This window comes from Numida meleagris, chromosome 5 (genome assembly GCF_002078875.1).
Source record: "Numida meleagris isolate 19003 breed g44 Domestic line chromosome 5, NumMel1.0, whole genome shotgun sequence".
Lineage (NCBI taxonomy): Eukaryota > Metazoa > Chordata > Aves > Galliformes > Numididae > Numida > Numida meleagris.
In genome coordinates, this window is record NC_034413.1 from 46,804,797 (window position 1) to 46,830,828 (window position 26,032).

General features: G+C 36.8%; 1 protein-coding gene across 1 annotated transcript in view; it reads right to left on the reverse strand.

Annotated features, from left to right (window-relative positions):
- The window catches only part of PARD3B (par-3 family cell polarity regulator beta), a 374,909-nt gene that overhangs the window by 180,772 nt on the left and 168,105 nt on the right, over positions 1-26,032 (reverse strand). Inside the window, exons 11-14 of the mRNA XM_021398013.1 lie at positions 16,763-16,948; positions 10,691-10,861; positions 7,526-7,655; positions 703-802 (exon numbers count right to left, since the gene is read on the reverse strand). Of these exons, the coding sequence (XP_021253688.1) occupies positions 703-802; positions 7,526-7,655; positions 10,691-10,861; positions 16,763-16,948 (587 nt within the window). The remainder of the gene's footprint in view (positions 1-702; positions 803-7,525; positions 7,656-10,690; positions 10,862-16,762; positions 16,949-26,032) is intronic.

The following is a 26,032-nucleotide window of genomic DNA, read 5'->3' on the forward strand; positions in this document are numbered from 1 at the left end:
TACTGAAAGTATGATAGGCTGAAATATGCGTAACTTGTGCTACTTGAGAGAAATCCATGCTCTTAACTCATGGTGTAAGTCAGCAAGAGCTTTATCACTTTTACACTTATTTTCTGCACTACTTCCAAACATCTGTACTCAGCAAAGGAAATTAAAGTTTGTAGCTGACATCAAGCACATCAGCTTCAAAAAAAGACATTCTTAAAATATCTGAATAACCTACTCATTTATAATTGGCAAAATGTCCATTGTTAACTTTCTTCCTATACACGGCAATGTTCACACTCATTGAAATTTAACTTCCTAAGCTGACACACTGTATAAGAAGATTCAAGTTCCTACAAAGTGAATTTGGCTAGGGCTTTTAAAGCTTTAAGTGTCTTGAGGCACTGCACCTATGCTTCACTTTTTTTTTTTTTTTTTTTAATTGGATGTATGTTTTTGGGATTCTTCTTGTTTTGCTGAACACATGCTGGGTATGTGACCCATAGACCTTAAACAGGAGGCACAGCGCAGCTTATGAACAAAGCACTAAATGCCAGAATAACGTTATCAGTTTATATTAAAGGATCAGGTGACTGTAAAAACAATAGTACAAATTTTGCAAAATAATAAGTGATTTTAAAATTAATTAGAACCACACTATCACAATCATTAATTAGCAATCAGGGCTGTAAATATGAAAAATAGATGAACTCCAACCTATGGTTACGATCCTCATTCAGCAGATCCTCACTAGGGTGTGGTGGCAGAGGTGGAGGAGTTTCATTTTCACAATTGCCACAATCAGACACTGGCAACTCTGAAATTAAGAAAAAAAGGGGGTGTCTGTGTTAAAAAAAAAATAAGCTGCAGAAAGACGTACATTATACCAGTTCACTGATCAATAACTGGACTGGAAGGCCTTAAGCAATTCTGAAACGACTCACAAATTATTCAAATCCCTAAACTAACTAAACTAGAATTAAAATCATACCAAGCAGAAAATATGCCCCTTGGGATTTCCTGAAGAGCTGATTTCAGATTTGCATATACATAATTGAAGACAAATACATGGAAACTTTGTGCTTATAGTGAAGTTGAGCGCAAGAAATTTTCACTTCTACTGTACAGCTGCATCCTCACTGATTCGAAGTTCATGCTTTAATTTCCTTTGACGGGGAGCATTTACCATCCTTCACGTACAGCAGAGAACTCTTAACAAAGAATTCAGGAGAAGAAAAAAATTCTGTTATTCCGTGGCAAGAGAAGAAAGAGGTCTTTTTGAATTACAATCTTCATTTTCCTGCTATTAAGGCAATTTCTTCTTTACCTCTACTGAAGACATTCTGTTCACACCAGAAAATTACTTCCAACCAAGAAAAACACAAACTACTCAATTAAACCACTCAGTGGTTTGCTAAGCAACAACACTTGCATACATGCAGTATTTAATATGAGAGCTGTGCCCACTGCAGGCCAGTTCATTATTGTCCTGTAAATTCAAGCCTTTCAATATAAAGGTCTGATCTTACAAGAAGTCTCTATATTTTTCAATGCAGAATACATCTTCAACCCTCTAAAATCTCACTAGAAAGAAGGATATTTAATAATTCTTGGGTTTCAATGGAAGATAATGATTTAACAAATACCTGCATATCACAGTTTCATGTGACCTGTTTTGATGCATTGAATATGTTGGGTTTTTTTGCACAATCCTGTCTGAAAGTACTAGTCTAACTTGCGAGAAAAATGGTTTAAAGGGAGGGCACTAAGCCAGATTGCAAGAGAAGATATCCATTACATAAGCACACTGAAGTAGTTTCCTAAAATCAAATTAAAGCAACAAACAAAAACAGCAAAACCACGCTATTAGCTCAAGGATCCTATAAACTGTGAGCCTCCTATTGGCTGGATAGCCTGACAAAGATTAGAAAAACAAGGAATAGTTCCAACTCTTTCCCAGGATAAGTGAGATCTTCCTCAGAGTAAAGGGAAGGTGGGTAGATGAGGAGAAGAGTTCTAACAAGACCTTAAAATAACAATGGATTCTCAGTATGACACAGAAAACAGATAAGCTACCCAACATATATGTGCCCTGACTTACTGCATTTAGATCACATTCTTTCAGGTCTTTAAGGACAGGAAACATCAGGAATACACGGTGAGTTCTTACAGTAAAACAAATATTTTGAAAAAGGAAACTTGTACTGTTCAATGTAATTAAATGATCTGAAAGATGAAGTGAATCAGAAGATTTTACTAATGTAAAATTATTCAGAATTGCCAAAAATAAACTGACTAAGAAGCTCTGCATAAAGCATTGCAGTATAGCGGGTAGGAAATAAAACACAGGCAAAATTCCATGCTTGTGTCTGCAAAGTGATATACACAGGAGTAAGGGAAAACTCTTGACATGTACACAAAGACTATTTCATCAGCGATTGGCACTCAGGAACAATAACACAGAAGTGGGCTGGATCTTTCTTTGAATATATGCTTAGGGAATTCAAAAAGTAAAGAGACATTCAGAGTCTTAAGAAAAGTCCAAAAACTCCATCTCATTCTCCAAGTTAATGGTGCGTTCATTTTTAAATAGCATGTAAGGCTTTCATTCTTCCCATTTGAAAGAGAATGTAGTATATGTAATTCAGAAACATACTAAAAAGGTGGTAAGGATAGTTGGACGTGAAGTGGGATTATTTCAACTAGAATAGCAAGCAATAAAAGGGGATATAAAAGAAGTCTATGAAATCATAACAACTATGCACATGGTGAAAAGGAAACCCTCACTGTCTCACACAAAGTAACAAGAAGGCACTCAGTGTAATTATCAAGTAGCACATCTAGGAAAATCACAAAGCAGCAGTTTTTCCCATGCAGTGAACTCATGGATCTCATTGCCATGACAATAATTTGGAAACCAAGTTAAAAGAAAAAAGAGAGAGAGAAATGACGAAGGGACAGGAAGGTATCAAAAGCATGATGGTCTAGACAGACCTTCTGATTCAGGAAGTCCCTAAACCATCAACTACTCAAAGGAGAAAACATATGCATGATGATACCATACCCTACCTAGCCTGTTGTCTTACCCTCTTCCTCTGAGCCACCTCCAGTGACCATAGTTGGGGATGGTACTGATTGCATTGCTTTATTAACTTTGATCCACAGTAATTGGTATGTCAGATCGCAAACGCTGTATAAGTGACTGGTTCACTGGCATTTTTCTTGCAGTAGACAAGAAGAAATGGAAAAACAATCAACTTCCTGGGAGAATCAGGAGTGACCACAGGTAACTGTAGATCCCAACAAAATGAAAGCAGGATCAAATGAGAAAAGATCTTAGCAGATCCCAAGAAATCAGAACAGCTAAACCACTAACAAAATGCACTGAATTTTCAGATATTAAGCAGTTTAGGAAAGTAAATACTTATGGTGGTCAAAAAGTAAAATAAAAATATATTCCTCAAAACTACTTTTTCAGGCTCAGGATTTACTCTTGCAGATCTCACAACTGTTTGAACATGAGGAGATGAAAATACTATGCAGCGCTGTCGTTCAATATTGAGCTGTCCTCCCCACAGGCTTGGTCACAGCATAGTTTTGGTTCTCGTACAAAACTGCTAGACCGTGTAAAGGTAGTGTTAAACGAGGCCCATCACCACTCCCAGCTCCAACCAACATGGCTTACAACTCTCCATAGCATCAAAATCATTATAAATATTAAAAATAAATAAATATGTAGGTTGCTCAAAAAGTAATGCATTCTATTTGTTTCCATGGAAACCACAACTTATACAAAGAGCACAATGACACTACTTGAAAGGGCAAATTCTAAGATACAAAACACTGTTTTTCAACAGTCAGCAGGATCAGCTATGCATTTCCACCACTGATGAACAAGAGCCTGCATGCTGTGCTTGCAGAAATCTGCACCAGTGGAGGTGACCCACTGTTTGCCCACACAGTCCAACTTTCACTGTGCTCACATTCTCTGATCTCCAGAAACATTCAGCAAACACTGATGAATGTCAGAGGGTGCCATATTTTCCACATGGAGGAATCCAGTGACACACCTTTGCTCCATACACACTTTCATGTCAGATGCCATTGTGTCAGACTGCCCCTCTGTTGCCATCTGTCACACACAACAAAATCTAACAGAATACTGGTGGGAAGGTTCAGCCTCTACTGCCAGACCACCAACACCTGTCTCTTACATCATGGGCCAACATGGTAACATAGGAGGCAATACTTTCAGAGTATCCCTCAGATTAGAATTACTTTATAAGTTACATGTAATGTTTACATGCAAAAGTTAGATGCTATTTAAAAAATATAACTTTCTAATTTTTCTATCTTGGCATTATCACATGTATGAAAACACAGATGCTTGTACAACCACAGACTCAGCCGTTAGTGGTAGCAGAGGTATTTTATGATTATTCTACTACTAAAGCAGAGAGATGATGGCATTTCCCTATAACCGTGTATAATAAAGAGTGATAAGAAATATGTAAGAATCTCTAATGAAACACATTCCAGTAATCTTTCAGCACCAGAAATGTAAAGCTGCTGGCACTGAAGTATTGTTTCTCAAAGAGGTTTTTCTAAAAAAAGCCACTGAATCTGTGCAACAGCTTGGCAGCAAAAGAAGTGAGGACCTGAAGGCAGCAAGTATTATTCATGCAAAAAACAGAACAAACACTGGCAATTCAATATTGGATCAGTACTCCCTCCCCCTTTATTTAAATATCCACAGGCAAGAAAAAAAATGGAATGTTTCGGCTATAACCACTTTTCCCTAGACACTAGTTTTTCTTGCTCATGTATAATAAAAGGCTTTTAAAACAGACAACAGTATTAGCAAGCCAAGCTTCAGTGTATTTTTGCTGAGCTTTTAGAAGAGTTTTATTGGTAGGAGCAGAGAATGATACTAGAAATAACTTCTTGGAAAACATTAATTGAGAAAGTGACATTTTATTAAACGTAATATGGCTCATATCATTAAATTGTTGCATTAGATCCAGAATTACATTAAAAATCTCTTCTACCTTTCATTACTATTTGCGTGTGATATTGTACCAGCTGGACCTTCACATCCACGATCTGGATGGTACGCCATAACAATGTGCAACAGGGAGCTGTTCTTGCCTGTCATAAGAAGTGCAGCCAGTCTGACTTATTTCTTTAACAGACAGCCTAAAGTTCATAACGGAGTTAAATGAGGTTGGGCCTATGTGCAGTACTTTGCCTTTACATTTGTCTTCAGGGACTTATATAAGAAACAATGTAAATAATGTTTTTGAACCAGTAACCGGAAATAAGTGACACGTTGATATGGAATGAAGAAAGATTAGCTCTCCAATAGTTAATACTATGGCTCCAAAATTAGAGAAATATTTCTACAATATGCAGGATTACTGTAGAACCAAAGTCTCTTTCACCACGAAAATTTCAAATTAGAATCCTATTTCAGACACACTTTCAGCTGAAAGAGCCTGTGTGGTTCTTCATCAAGACCACATAAAATTTACACATCATATGCCAAATCTTTTACAGAAATCTCAAGAAAATGATGTTTCCAGTAGGTTCCCAGCAGTGCTAGAAAAGTCTTTGTCATTTGCTGTCCCTTTGGAAGCTCTAGCCATGCCAAGCCTTCCCTTATGATAGCCCTCAGCAGCACTGCAGAGCATCCTTTCTCTGTCCCACATCCACACTTCTGAGGCCATCAAAATTTTTCTCCTTTCTTCCTTTTAAAAATACTAAAAGCTTTTTCTCTACCTGTTAAATTCACTTACATTCTACTCAGGAAAATATAATAATAAATCAAATCTACTGACCACCTTGCTTATTACTTCTTTTTTTAAAAAAATATTAACTGAACAACTGAAAACAAAGCTGAACTCTGAGTGCTCAATATTTTATCCACATCTCTTCCTTTTTTGCTTCCACAGAATATGAAACTGTGCAAATTTTTTAATGTTTTGCATTGCTTGACAGGCCAAGGTCCGAAGCTGTAAGCATCACAGGACCGAAAGAAAAACCATTAAAAAAATACATACAGAATTTCACTGATTGTTCTTAAAATTCTTCAGAATAGTAGTTCTTTAAGTCTTTGCATAAATCAATAACCATAAGCCCTTAAAATAAATACCTTCATACCATTACATTATACTTTAACTAAAACAGTATTTACTGAAAACACTGTTTTATGAATGTGATATGAATTACTCATCCGATTTTCTGATCATAGTTGGACAACCTTCATTTAAAAGATCAACTCTTCCACAAATTTCGTTTTCAACTACATTTAAGTGACAGGTTACCTCTTGCCATTTACCTGGAATGGTGGCACCAAAGCAGTTGCTTATTCATTTTTAAAGAAAGGCTATAAAGGTCATTACTATTTCGTAATCCTTTGTCAATAGCTAACTCTACAGTGCAGGCTAGCTCTAAGGATGACCCTTTTCTCTGACTACAGAATCAGTAAGAATGCCAACAACAGAAATACAATGTAGATCTGAACCAAAAGAGATGAGATTTTACAATGCTTGAGTCTAAATCTGCCATTCTTTGCCTGGAGTCACAATTCCAAAACACTGATGTAAACACAAAATGATTTACCCCTAGATTACCTGGGAATTTCTCTTGAGCTGTAGATACAGTCTCTTTGGTTTTGGTTAAAAGCACCCCCCCAACAGTCATAGAAGCAATATATGAAATTACTTTTTTGCAGGCCACCCAGGTCCCACAGTTGTTCAGGGGGAAAAATCATGCATAATTCAACTACAAAGAAATCTATTTTCCCCTACTGTATTTAAGCATGAAGCATGTGCTTGGTTTGAAGGACAAGAATATGTTTAGAAGCATCAAGACCACCTCAAATATTTAAAATTTTCAACTATCTACTATCTTGCTGAGTCAGGTACAAATTGGACAGATAGTACAGAAAGCCATTAGAAATGAGAGATAACAGGAAAATATGTGGTCTTCAAAGATCCTATGGGTATGTTTGCATATACTTATACATCAGGATCTTCTTTGTACATTTTTTTTTAAAAAGTTTGTTGTTGGTAAGTTAAGGGGTTTAAAGGTTCTAATCTTTGAACAATTTTTTCCTTTTAGCTTAAAATAAGCAAGTATACTTTATGAATATTACACTTCTGTATAAATTCATTTAATTGATAATAACATGGGACATAAATCTAACCATTCAATAAAAAAAATCTTTGAACTCATTAAAGTTATATAGAAAATAAACATTTTGACAACATATATTTTGCACTCATCATTTGTTTTTTAACCAACCTTACGTGTTGGGGCAGTGAGCTAGAAACTGTTACTTAAACTGGAATTTGTGCCAGGAATCTAATTCACAACTTCTGAGTCAGCTCTCCCAGCCTCTCTGTATCTTCATGCCTCGAAGTAACATAGTGTGCACTTACTCTAATTAAACGCTTTTCTAGTGGCTCTGGATTTCAAGAGGAAAAAAAAGAAAGAAAAAAAGCACTTTATTTTAGCACACAAAGATACCTAAGACTACCTGTTATTCTTTCCTGAGGGCCACAGTTTACAAACTGCTGAAGAACGGCACCGTTGCGTCGAGAAATAGCTGCAAAGTTATGACTCCCATCAAATGCTGACTTTTGATAGATTCCCTGGTCCAAGCGTTCCTAAGGAAAAAAACAGAACCAGGCATTGTATCAAAAAAATTAAATGTTCAACGATGCAGAAGCCCAGTCATCACTATAGACAGTGCAGAAATACGGTGTAACTTAATGTGTTTACTGCGCTTTGCTTACTCTCAAATGCAAATTGTAAAAGACATCTTCAAAATGACTATTGTTGCTGATCATGAAATAAGATAGTATCTAGGCACTAACAATCATTGAGCGATGAACAAAAAATGAGGAGTGTTTTCTTTATGACCCACAACTGGCTTCATTCAAATTCTCCATCTGGGAGGGCAGCTTGTGACATTGTCAACACAAGAACACAGGCAATGCCAATGGTATTTTTCTGCCAGCCAGCTGGTATCCTTCTCTCAGAGACTGAGTACATATGTTCTGATGATCACACACTAGAGCAGTTTTGCAAGTAAGGAGTTACACCAAACTCCCAAGCACAGGTCTTCTGGCTAGCAGCTAAACAAACTCCTGTCACACCTCTAGTCAGCTTTTCTTTTGAGACACTCCCCACCCCCATGCCATATCGCCTAATTTATTCTCCTGAGCAGTTGTTCAAAAGAAAAAAAAAAATCACAGTTTCTAAAACTGGGACAGACTCAGAAAGACGCTGCTGTACTCGTTATTCAGGGAAAACAGAAAACCCACACAGAAGAATATTATGGATAGTTTTCAGAATGACCTTTATAGTTTCTGTTTTTCCATACCTGTTGTTTTGTATGGACGTCCAATTGGCTTCTATTTTTGAAGTGCATGTTCATTATGCCAGTAGATGTTACACTAAGTATGTAACTCCTTAAACTACATAGTTTTATCTACAGAAGAAGTGCATGTATCTAACTCCTACAATTTATTTGCACAACGATACAAGATGCTCACTGCATTGGCAAGTGATTGCCTGCAAACCAGTGCATGAGAAAGGAATGTGTGTTAAATCACTTGTAATTTGCCTTTCAAGCTCTTGGATAACTTTTTTTTTTTAATTGGCAAAATATGAACATCAGCACAGAACGCAAACCAGTGCAGAGATGCTTGTGCTTGAGAAGATATGGCTACACATCCAGTCTCAGTGGAGAGGCAGCACATGCAGCATTCTCCCCTCCTTTGTGCACTGTGAGCCCTTTGAAAAGGTTATTTTGAGCCTTTGTACAGAAACACACCCGAATATGGCACACTGACAATTATGGTTTTTTTCCTGACTGGAAATTCTTTATTTTATGTAAGATTCCTCACTTTGCAAGGCCCACAATTACTACTTTTACTGCTAGCTAAATTAAGCCTTGCAACAGCCAAGACTGTACCCAGTAAGATAGGGAGCCTTAAATTAACAACAACGAATCTGCTTTTCCAGCTCTTTGATAAATGACACAATCAATATCCCAACAACTGATCAGTGACCAGCCTATTTAGAGTATTCAGCTTATAAAACATAGCTGTCATGGAAGACCTCCATTAGTGTCCTGACCAATAAAAACAGTAATGCATTTCTAAATGCATTCTGCTTCTACCAAGCTGAGATGCACTACTTGGGAAGCTGTCTTGGTGAAAGAAAAGAATGGGCAACAACCCATTTCTGCTATGGTCTCCAGACTCAAATGGAATTACAATTGAACCTAAAGACCAGCCTATAAAAATTAATTTCTGTCTAAAATGAATTTGATTCAATCAAGACCTCATCATGCATCCTTCATAGGGCATGAGTCAAGATTATTTACTTTTTTCATACATTTGGATAACATACAGAACTATACAGTTATCTATAAAAACCAGCCTTGTTTTTATTAGGTCAATATGATGTTTGTTTGGAAGTGTGTTGCAGATTTTGGGCTTTGATTTTTTTTTTTCAAAAATTTGGCTATTGCTAAATGAAGAAAACTTGGAAGAGTGTGCTTTATTAGAAGATGAGCTATCTTATGTCACAAGAATGCACAATAAATGCAACATGCATTTGTACCTGCAACCATATACAAAATGCTGTATCACAACACAATGAAAAGGAAAGTAAAAATGTGTTTTCCTCTAAAATATTCCAGAATTACAGATGAATGTTTTTCATATTTTCCCAACAAGACTGACAGGCTCCTATGCAAAGCATTCTCCCAACAAACAGCATAATGTTCAGCAAGTAATATTCTTCTAAATATAATTCTAAATATAATCAGTGATTGTAGTAAATCAAATACATCTCGTATCAGGAAAACATTAAGAGTTAATTATGCTACAAGGCTCTTGGCCTTTCTCCTCTATATTTTGTGAATACACTTAAAAATGGGATTGTTCTCAACATTTAAAAATGGTTCAGAAATATTTATCTAATAAACAGCTTAAAATCATCTCTTGGAATTCTGTAGTGGAAATTTTACAATTTATACTACAAATTGATTAGTATATATTTTTATTTTAAGGAACAGATGTCAAAAATGTATTAAAATGTTTACTCAAGGGTTAAAACTACAACTAGGATGAGCAGTTAGGACGGCTAGTATACTCATATACACATCTATTCATGTATAAAAAAAGATGGAGAAAGAGCATGTGTATGTGCAAACATATGTGAAGAAAAAGAAAGGAAAAGTGCAGTTAAAAACACAAGATCATGGAATGAATGAAAGTAATAAAAATGAAAAAGAAAGAGTGAAGTAAAATCCAAATCACCTTAAGGACATCGATCACGATAAGAAATAAAAACAGAAGAATTCAAACAATCTATCTCAACTGTTGCCACTGAGGAAGTAGCAGATAGTCAAAACTACATCAGCACATTAATTCTCACTCATCCACCTTATTTTACTTTTGTTCTAAAGCTTATCAGAACAGCAAACTGTTCTGTTCAAACTAAGAGGCAACTTTTAGCCTAGCCTCAAGAGGAGCAGCAAGCTCAGGAGATGTCAACCAGAAGCACCGCGTGTCTCCAGGAAGTCAGGAATTAATTCTGCCAGGTTAAGCTCTCCGCAGTCATGAATTTGGCCAAAAATACTGAAACTAGAAAGCCATTCATCTAATAAATACATTTATTGCTTCACCTCTGTTTGTGCCTCCAATCTCCGAAGAATTACTAGCTGGATCCTCCCACGAATGTTCCCCTCCATGGACATGGAGCGCCTCAGTGTCTCCATAGCCTCATGATTTGATTTGCCTAGAAGTGATTCCCCATTTACTGCAACAAGTTGATCATTTACTCGCAAGCGACCATCCTACAATAGATAAATAAATAAATAAGCAAGCATTTGGCAGAGGTGTTAATGTAAGAAACAAAAGACCACATAGTACCACATCTTTAAATAGAAAAATCTTCATGTTCATTAACCAATTTCTTGTTCCATTTACTACATTTTGTGAATAGTTCACAAGGTAATTAACACAGAAGTACATGCACATGTTGCTGCTTTTCTTTCATGTGCAAATTATTTTTTATTAGTCCCTCCCAAGAAAAGGAAAACAGGAATAGGAGTTCTTGGTTCATTTAAAGGATTCACATCATAGCTGTTAGTATCTGCTGCACAATTGTGAAGCAATACTGCAATGTATTTTACATGCACTGTTATCTGTTACTAGGGCATGGTAAGAAAAGGATACTTCCAAAATCTTCTGTCTTACAGTCCCACTAGTCACAATTACCATGTCGCCATATGGGGTAGTGTTGTCAGTTCAGAACAGTCATTAAGAATTAAGCATCCATATTTTAATTAGCACTGTTCATGTATTTAACGTCCAAACCTGCTGCCAATGACAAAATTGTGGCTCAGACATACCAAGTAGCCTATGCTTTGAAGAAAGTCGTTCCGTTTCATTGCCAAGGTTAACTGACATTTGTGGGTGTAATAAAACTGTGGACACTGCTATTCTATGATTTAGGAGTCCTATTGGTATTGTTGGCATAATCTGAGATTTATTTCTTTTAAGAAAAGAAGGTGCTGTGACTTTTCTCTTTAACAAGAAAACAAGGAATATTACATTTAGAGACAAGAGTTTCTTTTAAAGCTTGTGAAGTTCATAATTATCACACTGGCATCAGACCTCAAAGGAAGAGAAAGACTAAAGAAATCCAGTATGGAAGGGTTCTGAAGAAAGCTTAGGAGTAGAACTTCCATAGAAAAACATAATATTGGTTACAATGAATCTGAGTCAATCATAGACACATTATATACTCTGCATAAGGCACTCGTCTGAACTGTTTACATTTTTCATGCACTTGAGTAATTCAAAATATATATACTTCTCAATTTTTATTTTTTCTACCATTAAGATGTTCAATTAACTATTATGCTATTGCTGCCAAGTCTCAGGCATTTGTGCTGAAGTGACTTACAGTAGTTGTGAAAAAACTAGCTTGCTTATGTGATTTTTTTTTAAACTTGGTATCATTAACATTACCACAGCAGAGCATGATTAGTAAGAGGTGTCACAGAGCTGAAGAAGAACAGTACAAACCAGCATCAAAAATAAACCAGGAAAAAAAAGACGGAAAGAGAACTGGAAATGAAGGAGGATGAAAAGCTTTTCTGGGAAGAGTATGGGAGTGAAGAATAGGAAACAGTAATACCATTTGGAAAGGATACAGAAAACTCTCCCAACTCTCTTTTGAATGTTTCATGCCAATATAAATTTACATACATGCAAAGTCAATAGGTTAACCCCACCTTTTCTCTACATTCAAAATGATGCCATTGCATATGCTAAAGCTTAGGGAGAGAAGAGTTAACATTATTGAACAGGAAGTTTTATTACTTGCACATGTTGCAATTCCTTTGTGTTCTATCAAAATTTGCTGCAATGAATGGAGTCATTCATGGCAACATGAGTTGGAGGGAAGGAGATTTTAGTTTTTGTGAGTTTTCTTGAGACTGTAAACTTTACAGGTCGTAGCATCCTCCTGCTAAGGTCCCACGGGCTCCTGGATTATTTTTTTTTCCTTTCTGTGGATAAGCACCCACATTCTTCTTACTAAAGTACATACAAATATATTGTCACATGCATCTTGTCATGACCACATTTGTTGACTATGCAACTGTACAGAACACAATAGATTCTTAAATGAACCACTGTAGCCTCAAAAACCCCTGAAATGGCCTGTTTTTTTCAATGTCTTACTATACATTTGCATGACATTTCATATTTATTTACATTTTAATCATGTCAGTTCTTAAATAAGTTCTGATGAATCGTGCTTCTTCCCATTCTGTAATACGCTTCACTTCAATGCAAAATTAAACTTTTATGATCGATCAGAGAAAAAAACATAAATGCTTAATAAATGTTGAACAACCACACTTGCAAAGTCAACTGTCCAAGGCAGGACTGGAAGTCAGCTGAATGATGTTTTCACATATGCTCAGGTAGAAAGTATTTCATAGAGAAACTTTCTTGCTGTTTAAAGACTAAAAACCCCAGTATTTAAGCAGGTTTTCAAACAGGTTTTCACATCACTGGTGTAATGGTCTGGTTTAGAAGACTGAACTACAAGACAATCTGTTTGGCTCAAAACAAACCAAATGTTGTTTTAACACATTTTTTTCTTTCATCTCTGAAAGGTAGGTTTCTTTGTGGCTTCTGAGTAGAAAAATATCTGGCATTTCAGCAAAACAGTTTTCAAATGCCACTTCCAAAACTGCAATGGAGCTACTCTAATAAAGGGTGAAGTTACTGTTCCCTAGTTTATTCAGTATGCGGGGTTTGTGTAGAGACTCACAGTAAGGGGTAAAACCTACTACCACATGGCTATCACATTAAGAGACAAGACTTTTATGTTTTTACAGTACAGCATGGAGACATAAAGCCACATTCCTTGTGGAGTTATGTAATCAAAGCTCACCTAGTTATCTTCCTTAGTACATCAGTGACACTTAAGAGGAAGTCCTGGTAGCCTTCATTGGAATAATCCAGTTCACCACCCATTGCACACAACAAGCAACGTTTACTGCAATAGCACTCAGAAGCCCGAAGAAAGTTGAAGCTATACCATGTTTGATTTGAACAAACAGTCATGCAGAAAATATTTTATTATTTCTAATAATGATTCTGCTTCATTATAGCTGCAATAGACAGCAAGTACCTGATAATCATGAATTCACCTCAAGTGAAAAGCCAAGGTGTCTCAAGATGAACAAGGCTGAAATTCCCTGAAGGTGTGGGGAAAGATGACATATTCAAACTCAGCCAAACATTCAGTTTTCCTCACATAGAAGTCTCTGCATACTTACAAATATCAAGAAGTCACTTTCTTAGAGTGGAAGTAAACAGACACTTCAGAAATTACAAGAGGAACTTAAGAAGGGCCCCAACAAATCAATCAGCAAAAGTAAAGTGTTTTAATCGTGCAGGACACTGTATTAAAAGATCAGCTAAGAATAATAAGGAATTTTTTACTTTCTTGGGTTTTGCAGTCACAACAGAGAACCACCACTGGGGCTTACTGCAGCATATATGACTCAAAAAGGTTTGGTATTTTTAAAAATCTTAAACTAGCACAAAAAGAAAAGGACTTCAATTTTTCCCTGACATTCTTCATGAATCCTTTTACTAAGCTTTGAAATGCTACTAATACATTAGAGCTAAATTCATGTACCAACATTTCAAAACAACACCAAAAACACACACTAAAATAATGGTGACCTTTCTTCAGAATTTCTGTTCAATCTCATAAAAGTAACCATTAAGAACTGTCTACATCTTACAAATAACTCTTCATTATAAAAAAGTACACTGGAGAAAGACATTTTATGTATTGAAAACCTTTATACAGCATTAGAGGGACTGAACACTTCCTTCAGCAACAAAACAAATGTGTTCATCATCTCCATATTATATATTCTCTTGAGAACAAGTGTTGGCTGTATGGACAAAGCTGCTCCCTCCCCACCACCCCCAATACCACTGTATTAGCATCTAACAATATCACAAAATCAAAAATCAGAACACCTTTTAAGCTCTAAATGCAGATATTAAGAAATAGTGAGAGAACTTTCATCACAGTAAGCATTATGATTTCCCCATGTTATACTTCCCCAACAAAACTTCATAAAAACTTCATACACTGAAAAGCAAATGCACACGCCTAAATCCATAATACTTCATTTCAGAGACAATTACAATGAATAGCATGGGAAAATGCTCTGGACAACTACCAGTTGGAAATAAAAGCTTTGTATTTAAAAATGTGTTACAAGAAAGCTTGTAAAATAAGGACAATAAGGACATATTTAAATATTTACACACAAATGAATGCACATTTTTTAACTTGATACAAGAAATTGTATTAATTGTTAATAGTCACTCATTTTGTTTTGCTCTATATGAAGATCATTAGACAGGAGAGAGACAGCTGTTATCTGTGCATGTGCAACGGTTAACCATGTCTTAAGATACTGCCAAAATGACTGCACTCTCTGAGTACTTGTATAAAACACGTAGGAAAGGAGATTCTTCAAGCAGTTCTGGTAAAGCCAGAGCCTCATCTATTCTCTCATTTGCTTTGGAGCCCACACTCAGATCTATTAATACACAGTTGCAATTGGTGAAAAGTACAAGGGAGTACAGAGATGAAGTCACAGAACCACAGCTTACTGTGGGACAAAATAACATTCCAGCCATGGAGTCTGATAGTGCCAGATGCACACTTACCTAGGTATGGGTAAGGAAGCCCTGTTTTATTAGTTTGCAGACCTCTCAAAGCCAAAATTAACTGTTCTGGTCTAACAGTTGGGAAAACAGAGCATGGTAAACAGAAGGACCTTTAAAGAGTCAGCTTATGCACCTCTGACAAGGCAATGCTGGTCAGGAAGTATGTCCACTGATGCTCCTGGGACATGAGCCCACAAGCCTTGCAAGTCAAAACAATGAATTTACACATGGTGCCATATACTGGTATTGCAACTGGTGTGGATAATTATTCAGGGAACGTAGAGCTGGGAAAGCAAGGCAACTTCATCTTTACAGTAAAATGAGTTGTACTCTGTGGCAGACATGCACGAGTTTATGTACCTCTAATTTGCCAATCACACTTTAGCTCAGTTCTGATATACACCAAGGAGATTATTTTATTCACTTGTCACTTAGCCCTGGAATTAACCACAGGCAGAGTTCTGCACTGCATGTATCAGGCTGTTACATTTCAAAGGATCCAAGCTCTGAAATAACTGTGGGACTAGGACAGGTAACTAATAGGAACAGAAAACATTCAAATCAGAGCTAAAGCCTTGATGATTACTATTTACCAAATGTCATAAATAGGTTATTATGAAAGTTTAAATGCTGTGAACTAACTCAGGAGGCTGATGTCTGTAAACGAATTGACATAAACTGAATTAAAAGGTATTTTTACAGAAAAGAGAACTGTAAGGAATTTCTGATGTAACGAGAAAAAAGTTACATTATGGATCCATAAGAGCTACATGTACTGTGCTTTCAAATTAAGACTGTTTTTAAAAGAATTGAAGAAAGCTACTTTTTTCAAGTTTTATCTGAAAAAAAAATAAATTTCCTAAAGCTCAGAAAGTAATCCAAATACTTCTTGATTAAAAACATACAGTAGCTCTTGTGGAACTCTAAGAGGGATTCATAATACTGTCCCTTACCAACTCAATCCACCTGAGGAGCAACTGGTAACTTCTGCACAGTTGATTCCAGGCTCAGCTAAGCCATGCTGACAACAGTAGTTTAAATATTCTATTAAATCATAATTCTTAACCTCACAGAATTGCCAATTCATATTTTTTGTAAATTCTTTTTTCTAGTAGTTGTTTTATGGGTCTTCCTGTATTACTTTGGGAAGACCAAAAGCAGTGCAGATTGACTGATAAATTCTCCATCCCCAAATCTAGCAGCACAGCAAACTTTCCCGCTTCTTTCTCGCCACTCTGGGCCGTGGTGAGTACCGGACACGGCTTCTCCTCCCAACCACACTCCCTCAATCTTCCTCCTCTGCCATTCCTGCAGTATCCAAATGCCCCACTGGGTCTGCTTCAACTGACAGCTCCCCTAGAGGAGTGTGGCAAAAAATTCCGCATTCACAGAATATTTACCAAGACAGATTCAGGACCAAACATACAACTGCCAGATTTCTAATGCAACCACAGCCTGATTTGTTTACTCCATACCTTAAAAGCAGCACCTCCATGAATAACAGATTTGATGAAAATCCCAAGATCCGCTCCAGTCTCCCGAGATTTGTTGCCTTTTAAGCTCACACCAAGTCCAGCAGAGCCAGAATCGTTCAGAGGAATCTCAAAGGTCAGCTGCTCTGTGGTTTCTGGAGAAAGAATGCTGCAGTTTGGCTCTCCTTTCTGATGGAAAAAATGAGGAAAAAATGGGTGAAAATAGGGCACCAGCTGTATATATAGGCTCATGTAAGAAGTACTTCTCTTTTCTGGAAAGTAGCTTGAAGAAACAATGTTACAACCAACAGTGTATTTAGTAGACATTTGGTCACATGATGCAGCTTAAAATATGCTCTATTTAACAATAGCTAGGAATATGTCTAACAAGAAGGTGAACTAGCCTAGTTTCACATGACCTAAAACTGATGTTGCAGCAGAATATAAAACATTTATTTTAAACAGAGCTGCTTTAAAAATTTAAGCCATAAAACTCTGTCTTTACCTGCAGCTCACAAACTGTAATGACAGTTGTACTGTTAAATTCCATTCCCCTCTGAAAATTGAATTACATCCTTAAAAAGCCTGTCTACAGAGGGAAGTTGGTGTAGCAAAAGTGAGAGTGAGAATCAAAAAATGCAGTAACTTATTCTGCACTAACTCCCTTTGTGCATACTTTTATCACGCACAGAGGTTTTTCTGCCCTTCTGGTAAAGGCTGATGTAAAGACTTTACCTGTATTAGATTACTGCTTACAAGACTGCAAAGTCAAGTATCCATTGCTAGGGAAGATCAGAAGGAACTTTACTGTAGACTGTACCTGGTATTTTTTTTGAGTTGCATGTTGCTGGTTGTTTTTGTTGAGCTGTTTTTTATTTTTATTTATTTTTAAAGCAAGTTACAACAATGAGACTAAAGAAAAAACAAATTTTTGTCTGAAATATTTGTACTGGCACTTCACAGAAATAAAACTAGAGAAAGGAGACTTACTGTGGTGTAAAGTGTTGATAGAAGATGCCAACTCTAAGTGTAAAAGACCTTATTACATCAAATTTTATTCCACACCGTCTTCTCCATATAACCTTAAGCCAATTAAAAGGCTTATTTTGTCATTTGGACATTTTCTATTATTTGTAACAGTAGCATTAAAAAAAAATAAAAAAGGGAATGCACAAACATAAGTTGAAGAAGATTACTGAGGCCCATTTTCAAAGGTCTTCTGTTAAGTTATAAGCTAGAGGCCACAGGCAAGCATCAGCTGGACCAATCCTTCTTTTACCTAAAGAAGAAGAACACTTTCCAGGCACTAAGCTGCAGCCCATACACTATCAATGCAACTGCCATCAAAGGAGCAAGCAGTACAGATGCTGTCTCAGCAGCCAAAGCATTTCCATATATTTTTCATTTCTTATAAGTAGAAACTGAAATCTTAAAGCAACAACAAAGAATAGAAACAGAAGCCACTAAATATACTTGCATCCATTTCAGATGCACTTTCAATGATGAGAAGCAGCCACTGGTTAGACAGAAACTGCATGACCCAGAGAGGGAGGACTATAAACCTCAATCCCAATACACATCACACTAAAATTCTTCCCAGAATGTAGCTACATGTTATTAAGCCAATATAATTAGCCCATCTGCAAAACATAAAAATGACGTAGCACTGACACTGATAGCTGTCTTGATTCCAGCACTCATCTCCAGTACCTGAGCTATTCATCTGTGCTTTTGCTCCCCTGAAGTGGACAATTCCTTTACAGATCTGTTACTTTTATTTCAAGTCCTGAACACAATCTTTGAAAACCTATGAGTTCATACTTCACTTGTGTGGAAAATGCTGAACAACAGTTTGTAGGTGCTCCTCCATCCCCATCCTACCTTCATCACAGACATCAAATTGCTTGATGTTACCTGTTACCTGAAGTCCTGCTTTACATTTTGATACAGTAAGTTGCTAAAAGCTGAATAATGCAGTTTTTTCAGTTACTCTACGTTCTGTAACAGTTCCCTATTTCATTTAACATAACAATGCATTTGCTCTTGTTAGTAACCTACCAGATTGCTGCCTAGATGTGCCAGCTACTCAAGAGCAGATATTAACCACGACACTAAGCAAATATAGTAAATCTTCATTAGTATTTAGGTTCTATGGAAAACAGAGGAAACAAATCTGGGATCCATGAAATTGTGTAGTATTGTATCATGGAAATGTACCATTCTCTTTCCTAAAGTTCTTTGAGAAACAGAAAATTTCATCATACAAAAACCTTAGCAAATGTAAACAGTCATTTTTATCTATTACTGGAAAATTCACTCATCTTCCATGAAGTCCTTCAGAAAGTGCTCCTTGTTTAACATACTGAAATTATGTGTTATACATATAAAACATATATATAACCTGTAACCTCTCCTTTTCATTATTTATATTCAGTCTTACCCTAAAATCAGCAAAAGATGAATTAAAGTAATGCTGAGCTTTGTTTAACTGTAGTATCAAATATTTGTTACCCACGAGCAATGGTGAAAAACATGTCAATGACTGCACAGGGATGTAGAAAAGGAGATGCAGATCTAAAAATCAGTGAGTAAACTCTGCCTTGATTCACTTAAAATTTTAATTCCCTACTCATTCTATGGCATCTCATAGCAAATGTCTGGGTATTCAGTCTGTGATATCTCAAGTCTCTTCAGAACAAATACAGGGTCAAAAAACCTTTCCTCTTCGTGGGAAAATGCGGGTGGAAAGAGAAAGAACGAAGAGAGAAGGGGAAAAAAAAAGAGATGAACAGGATCAAAAATTTAATTTCATCATCTACTCCCTAAATAGTTTCAAATTATTACCCTGATGCTCTTCACTTGCTCTTGAAAAGAGTGCCTTTTTAACAGTGACCAAAAAGAGCTCTATACTTCCTTAAGTTAACAGCTTATCATTTAACTGCTTCATTTGGGCAGCTGATTTCATGAGCGATAGCCCCTGTTCCTACGTTATGCAAGTATGAATATTAAATGCTGCTAGTGACTCACAGAGATGAATTCCCACTGCTTCTGTTTCACTGACGTTGCTAAAACATTATCCCAAGACATCAATCGTTTACAATAGCACAACCTCCATCTGCTGAGTTATGGTCTGGTAAAGCAAATCCTTCCCAACGAACTAAGACTCAAATTCTATTAGAAACATTTCTTACCTCAAAATCATCCTAGAATTTGAATTCACTCAAACAGAGAATTAATGAAACGAACAACACAAATATGTTTCTGGACCAAAAAAAGCTTCTTACAGTTGAATACTATAAATTAGTCACTCAACAACCACATCATCTATCAGCCATCACAAATTTTTCATACCTCAGCACTTCAGGAATTACATGATAATTTATCACTGAAGTTATACTCCACTTCTGAGTTTTGTTTAACCCTAATATGCCACTAAGTACCACGCAGCTGCTGACTCACTGCCCCCAAATTGGACAAGGGAAGAGAATTAGAAGGGCAAAAGTTGGAAAACAAGTAGGTAAAGATAAAGACAGTTCCATAAGTTTGAAAAAAAGCTCAGAAAAAAAACCAACATATCACAGAAATAAAGCCAAGAAAAAATAAAAACAAGTGAAGCAAAACACAATTGCTCACCACTATCCAAAGAATGCCCAGCCTGTCCTTGAGCAACAGCAGCCCTAGCAAACTCCTCTGCTCCTTTTTCCTCCACTTTTTTATTGGTAAGTACCATGTTATGTGGCATGGTCAGTTTGGTCAGTTGAAGTCAGCTGTCCAGGCTGTGTCACATCTCAGATTCTTGTGCATACTGCTTGATGTTGGAGTAGCTTGAGAAGTCGAAAGGACCTGACCATGTGTAAGCACTGCTCAGCATCTACTGTTTTCATTACAAATCCAAAACACACCACACTACAAATTAATATGAAGAAAACTAACTTTATCCCAGCAAAAATCAGTCCACGTGCTGCAGACATATGTAAGTAACTCAAGCTAAATGATAAAAACTCAAATTTCAAGTTGCAAAGTGATGAAACCTCAAGATGGCTTTGAGATGAACTGGCCTTTAAGATGGATACACTGCAGATAGTAAAAGGGATTTAAAACTCTTCAGTATTAATAAAACATACTTAACAGTATTAAGGTTAAAAAAAAAAAAATGGAATCGGTCTCCCGTGCTCGCTTTGCCCTTTCTTGACGGGTCTTTCCTTCAGCTCTGCTAAATTTTAGTCCATCAGCTTTCAATGGCTTCCTCAGTTGCAACAAGCTGTGATATGCACGCGCATTTTCCCAGTCCCCTCTGCAGCCTGGTCATGTGTGTTCCTTACTGTTCCAGTCTCAGCTCCTGCTCCAAAGCTCCATTCTGGTTGTATCATCCAGCACTCACATAGTTCCAGAGTGCTCTCAACTGCTTAGGGATGACAAGGGTTTCCTCTCTTCCTCCAATGTAGTTTTACCAGACCGGAGTGCAGCAGACAAAAGAAGTGTAAGAGGCAAACTTTCCACCTGCCGCCCAGACCCAGCCATTAAACAGACCAGAGCTAACAACCGAACAGGTACCATTCCTCACAAACAAAATCAGGGCACGAGTGTTTTCATCTACCTACATATCTGCATGAAACTTCAGTAAAATCAATTCTGATATTTACTGAATCACTGCAAAACAGACAGAAAAGCTCAGAAGAATTTATACGAAGGTGACAGAATAAAGAGAGAACACTGAGTTTGCTAGATTTTAGAGCAGAAAATCTAATAATATGTACTAAGTAACGTTCAGCAACACAGATGGAAAACTTTCATCTAAGAGTCTCAGGATACATTTGATTAATTGATGTTCTGCCAACAATTGTATTTAATTCTTAGAAGCACGTCTCTACCTCAGGTCTCTGATCTCTTAATTAAAAGGCTATAATAAGGGATTCCTAGAACATCCTAAAATTTTACTGGTATGTAATTAAGTGTCACCAACCAATTCCCAATCTTCTAAAGCAAAGATAAAATATATTTTTAGTCTTCTCTTATTCCCACAACACACAAACTGCTCAGTCACCAGTACAAACAGAACTGTAACCTCTGAAAAAAGTACTGTGCTCTGTAGTTTTTCCTCTGTGGTTAGTCCATGGTTATATCCATTCAATACTGTGTCAATCCTCCATCTGCCATGGGACATCACTTTCAATTAGTCCTTTCATTTAATCTTACCACGCCTGCTCTCATTGACCACTGCACTTTGTATCTGTGGATTTATGGTAATCTAATGCATATCTCTCACTGGAAAGGTTGCCTTATTTATCCAACTGCTCTTCTGCCAAAAGAGAAGCTTACAAAAAAAATCAGCTCCCACTTAAGCCAGGAAGGAAATAGCATTTGTTTAACACAACAAGAGACCTTTCAGTACCTGTCTGATGCCCTTGACCAACATTCTATTATGGTCTCTCAGTATGCTGGCTGCCCCTTGCCTGGCTGCTCATTTCTGATAAGAGATGCCAACTCCCTGGAGTGCCATTCAGAGCTGAGAGCAAAATGCAAGAGACCCAGGAGGGTTATTTTCAAAGGCTTATGAAGGAAATAAGACATTTACACGCTTTGCAATTATTTTCTGCAAAAACCTGCAAAAGCTAAAGAGCAGTATTTAAATCACAGCACCACATAACAATTATTGGCAGAAAAGCCTGAAAAGAAGATACTTGCACTATTCTCTATGTTCTTTCCAAGAGTTCGGGGACAATTAAGAAACTGACTCAATATAAAACGTACACTGTATTTTGCACAATCTAGTAAATTCTAGCAAATTGAAGTCATTCTTGCACGTATCCTTCTTTTGACAGATGCCTTCATAACAGCATCTTTAAAACCTTCATTCCATATTGCAATAACAATGAAATGGTCACTAATGGCACACCCTGCTAAGACAAACAAACAAAACAGTGCAAACATGGACCTAGGTGAGAATACACTTTAAAAAAATACTGAATTACTCAAGCTATTTATTCCCCTTTGATATGTTAGGGGCCCTCACCAAAAGCCAGAAGAAATGAAAATGATGGGATAATTCTTGTCAAACCTTCTGTTCATTGTGGGAGGAAAGAAGAGCTAATTCCTTTTGCTGTGCTACCTTCTAAAAGAGTCATCTACTACTGACTTGTACTGGGAGCAAAGTAACTACTTAACTATGCCTCAGTCTACAGTTCCCACTACCGCAAGCTACAATAAACTAGTAACCATGTTTTGAGACACATAGCCAATGAAAGCTGAAAACCTTTGAGGGGCTGCACTACACAATCTTTTCACTCTGAAGATACATTTCTGTAGACACAATCTGCATTTATTTCTCAACTATTAGAAAAGAAATAGAATCTAAAGCCCCCAAATTAAACATTTTCAAAAAAATCTTGAAAAAACCTATGACTTCATCTGTACTACTTACAAAGTAATTCAAAATGGAAGATGTCACGTGTGTTCAAAATTTCCTTCTCTTCATTATGCAGAACAATTCAAGGACTGAATCATGGGTGTTAATAAAATCCAAAATATGTATATCGACCTATTTTTTCTCAAGATTCTCTTACTTTGAATAGAAAAAACACAACAAGGAGTTGGTACTCTCTGGAATCACTTTATGATTGAAATTATTTGATCATTTCTGGTTTATCAGCATTAGAATCACTGGTTTGACTCAAAACAGGTGCAGAAATGCTTAAGTCTATGCTTAAATCCCATTTATTATTTCCTGCTCATAAAAGGGCAAGAAACAATTAAAAGGAAGTAATAGAAAATAAGCTCTGAATATTAAAAACAAAAAAGACAACATTTCAGGCAAACAAGTTCTCCTTCAGGCATAGAAGTTCAAGGTGGTGGAAGGAATTAATTAGTGGAACACTGAAACATAAAAGTTAATCACACAGTGAGTAGAAAAGCACGCTTAATTGAACTTAATTCCTTCCATCCTATATAGTGCTTGTGTAAAAGACTCAAAGATCAACGGCTACATTACATGAATAGTTCTTCCAGCTTTTGTTTTACAAGTGCTGGTTTGTTCCCGTTTATTCCCCATTCTTCAGCAATCAGGGATTATGCCAAGAAACCATAGAAATTATGATTACAAAAAACTGGTAAGCTGTAGCTATCCTCAGAACAAACGAAGTACATGTAAAAATGTACACTATGTATGTGTCTGAAGAACAAATGCACCCAAATATTTTCAGTGCTATATTAATTGTGGCAAGTGCAACACAAGGACATGTCTCTGCATGTGTGCAGAATATGCACTGGCCTGGAGGCTCATAAAAAAAAAAAAAAAAGCACCAAATACGAACAGTAAAAAGAGCCTCCAAGAATTGCAGAGGGCAGTGGCATGGAATGGATTACAGCAGAGCTGCTCTCATTCAAGCAGCTTTGCTTGTTTTACCAATATGCGGTGGATAAAGGAATAGAAAGGGAAAGAATTGATCTTGATATCATTATTAGAGGAAATGGTACTTTCAGATCACACAGTTTTCCTACAGAAAAACAAGATGCAACAAACATGCGTGATCAAAACACTGTTCTTTCAAAACAGAAAACAATAGCCACCGTTTGTTGTGTATTCCATTTACTATGATGAGAGCTGGAAAATCCAAGCCAGTTAAGACAGTTTCTCTCTGTAATATTAACCATCCTCTACAAAACAAATCACTGTTAAACAGTTTAAAATCCAAATGCACCTTACAGAACGCACTAATCACTGGCCACTCTGCTATAATTAAGTGAAGCACGAGCTTCCCCTGAGTTTTGGAATCAGCTCCCTACTCAGCTGCTACGTTGTCAACAGCTGGCATGAATTACAGGGAACATTTGGCTAACTGGATAATAAGGAGAACAGCCTGTGGTTGGTCCAAATTCTACTTCACCGATCTGCTTCAATCAAAGAAATCTCATTAGATCCTCCTGCTTTTTTTTTTTTTTTTAAGGCAGTAACAATGCTACAAAAATTGGGTTTTCTATTTTATTCCCTCATTATGTGCAAACAATGTAACTGTACAACTCAGATGTTGCATGACCCAGTGTAACTGAAGCTACAGTTCTCTGTAATTTAATAATGTTGTTTGCAACACTCATTCATTCTCACTCATTTCACATCTTTCTCCACTGGTGTGGCAAAGGATTGTTACTCTGCTTTTCTGTTTGCTAGCAATTCATCAGCACGGATGACCAGAACAAAGCCCCCATCCTCTGCTCACATGTAGCTTATGGCAGAGAAAGTATTTGCGAGACCACACTTTCTCCAAACAATAGCTTTGTTATGAGGTAAAGACAAATTATATTACTATAGATCCACACAACCAAATGCCACCCTTCATTACTTTGTTACATTATTTGCTTTGTGCCCATGCAGCCATCAAATTCTTTCCAGAAATCAATGTAGGTATCAAGTTCTAGTGCAGCAACATGCTCGAAAGCAGTTTTGTGCATGGGTTCTAATGGGTCCAAGCTCCAGAGGCATCTTTGCTGTGGAGAGTGAGCAGATTTACCCGGTGGTCTTCTCCTGTTCCTTAAAATGAGTAACAGGGAATCTAAAGAAAATAGTTCTTCAGGTTATGTTCAAGTCCGTAGAGAATTTGCACAAATCAAGAACAAGTCTGATATAAAGCAATTACCCTACTATTGTCAAACGTTAACAAAACCCCCATGTACCTCGGTAAACTCTGCAAGCATGTTACACAGTCTGAGCATGCTGTTACAAATGTCCTTGAAAAATATTGGATTTTCCACCACCTCTCCTTCCAAAAAACAAACATTTGAAGTGCTGGCTTTTTTCTCCTCTTTGATCAAAACAGCACTGCAACTTTCAAGCTAGGAGAGGATTAGTCTAATGAAATATCACAGATAAAGTTGAAAACAAACAAAAAAGCTGATTTTCATTTCAAAATTCTTGCTAAGACCATTCTCAGATGTCTCATGAACCCTAACATGAATCATGTTAGTAACAACATCTAGTAGTTCAGTGCTATGTTAACCCACACTTCTATCATGAGCTACCCAACAGATGCTGCTGAAAGACTTCCTAATTTAGAAGGGCTTGTTCCATAAAATTATCTAATATATTTCAGTATCTCACATTTGTATTATGTTGTATTCGGTCAGGATCAAAAGAAACACTGAATAGTATTAGAACTCACATATCATCACTATTACTGTGTGGGCCATCACTTGTGCATCATTCTTTGCAGAGAAAGCAATCTAAGCAAAGGTCAAGCCAGCAGGATAAATGTGGCTACTTTCTACCTTTCAATCATGCAA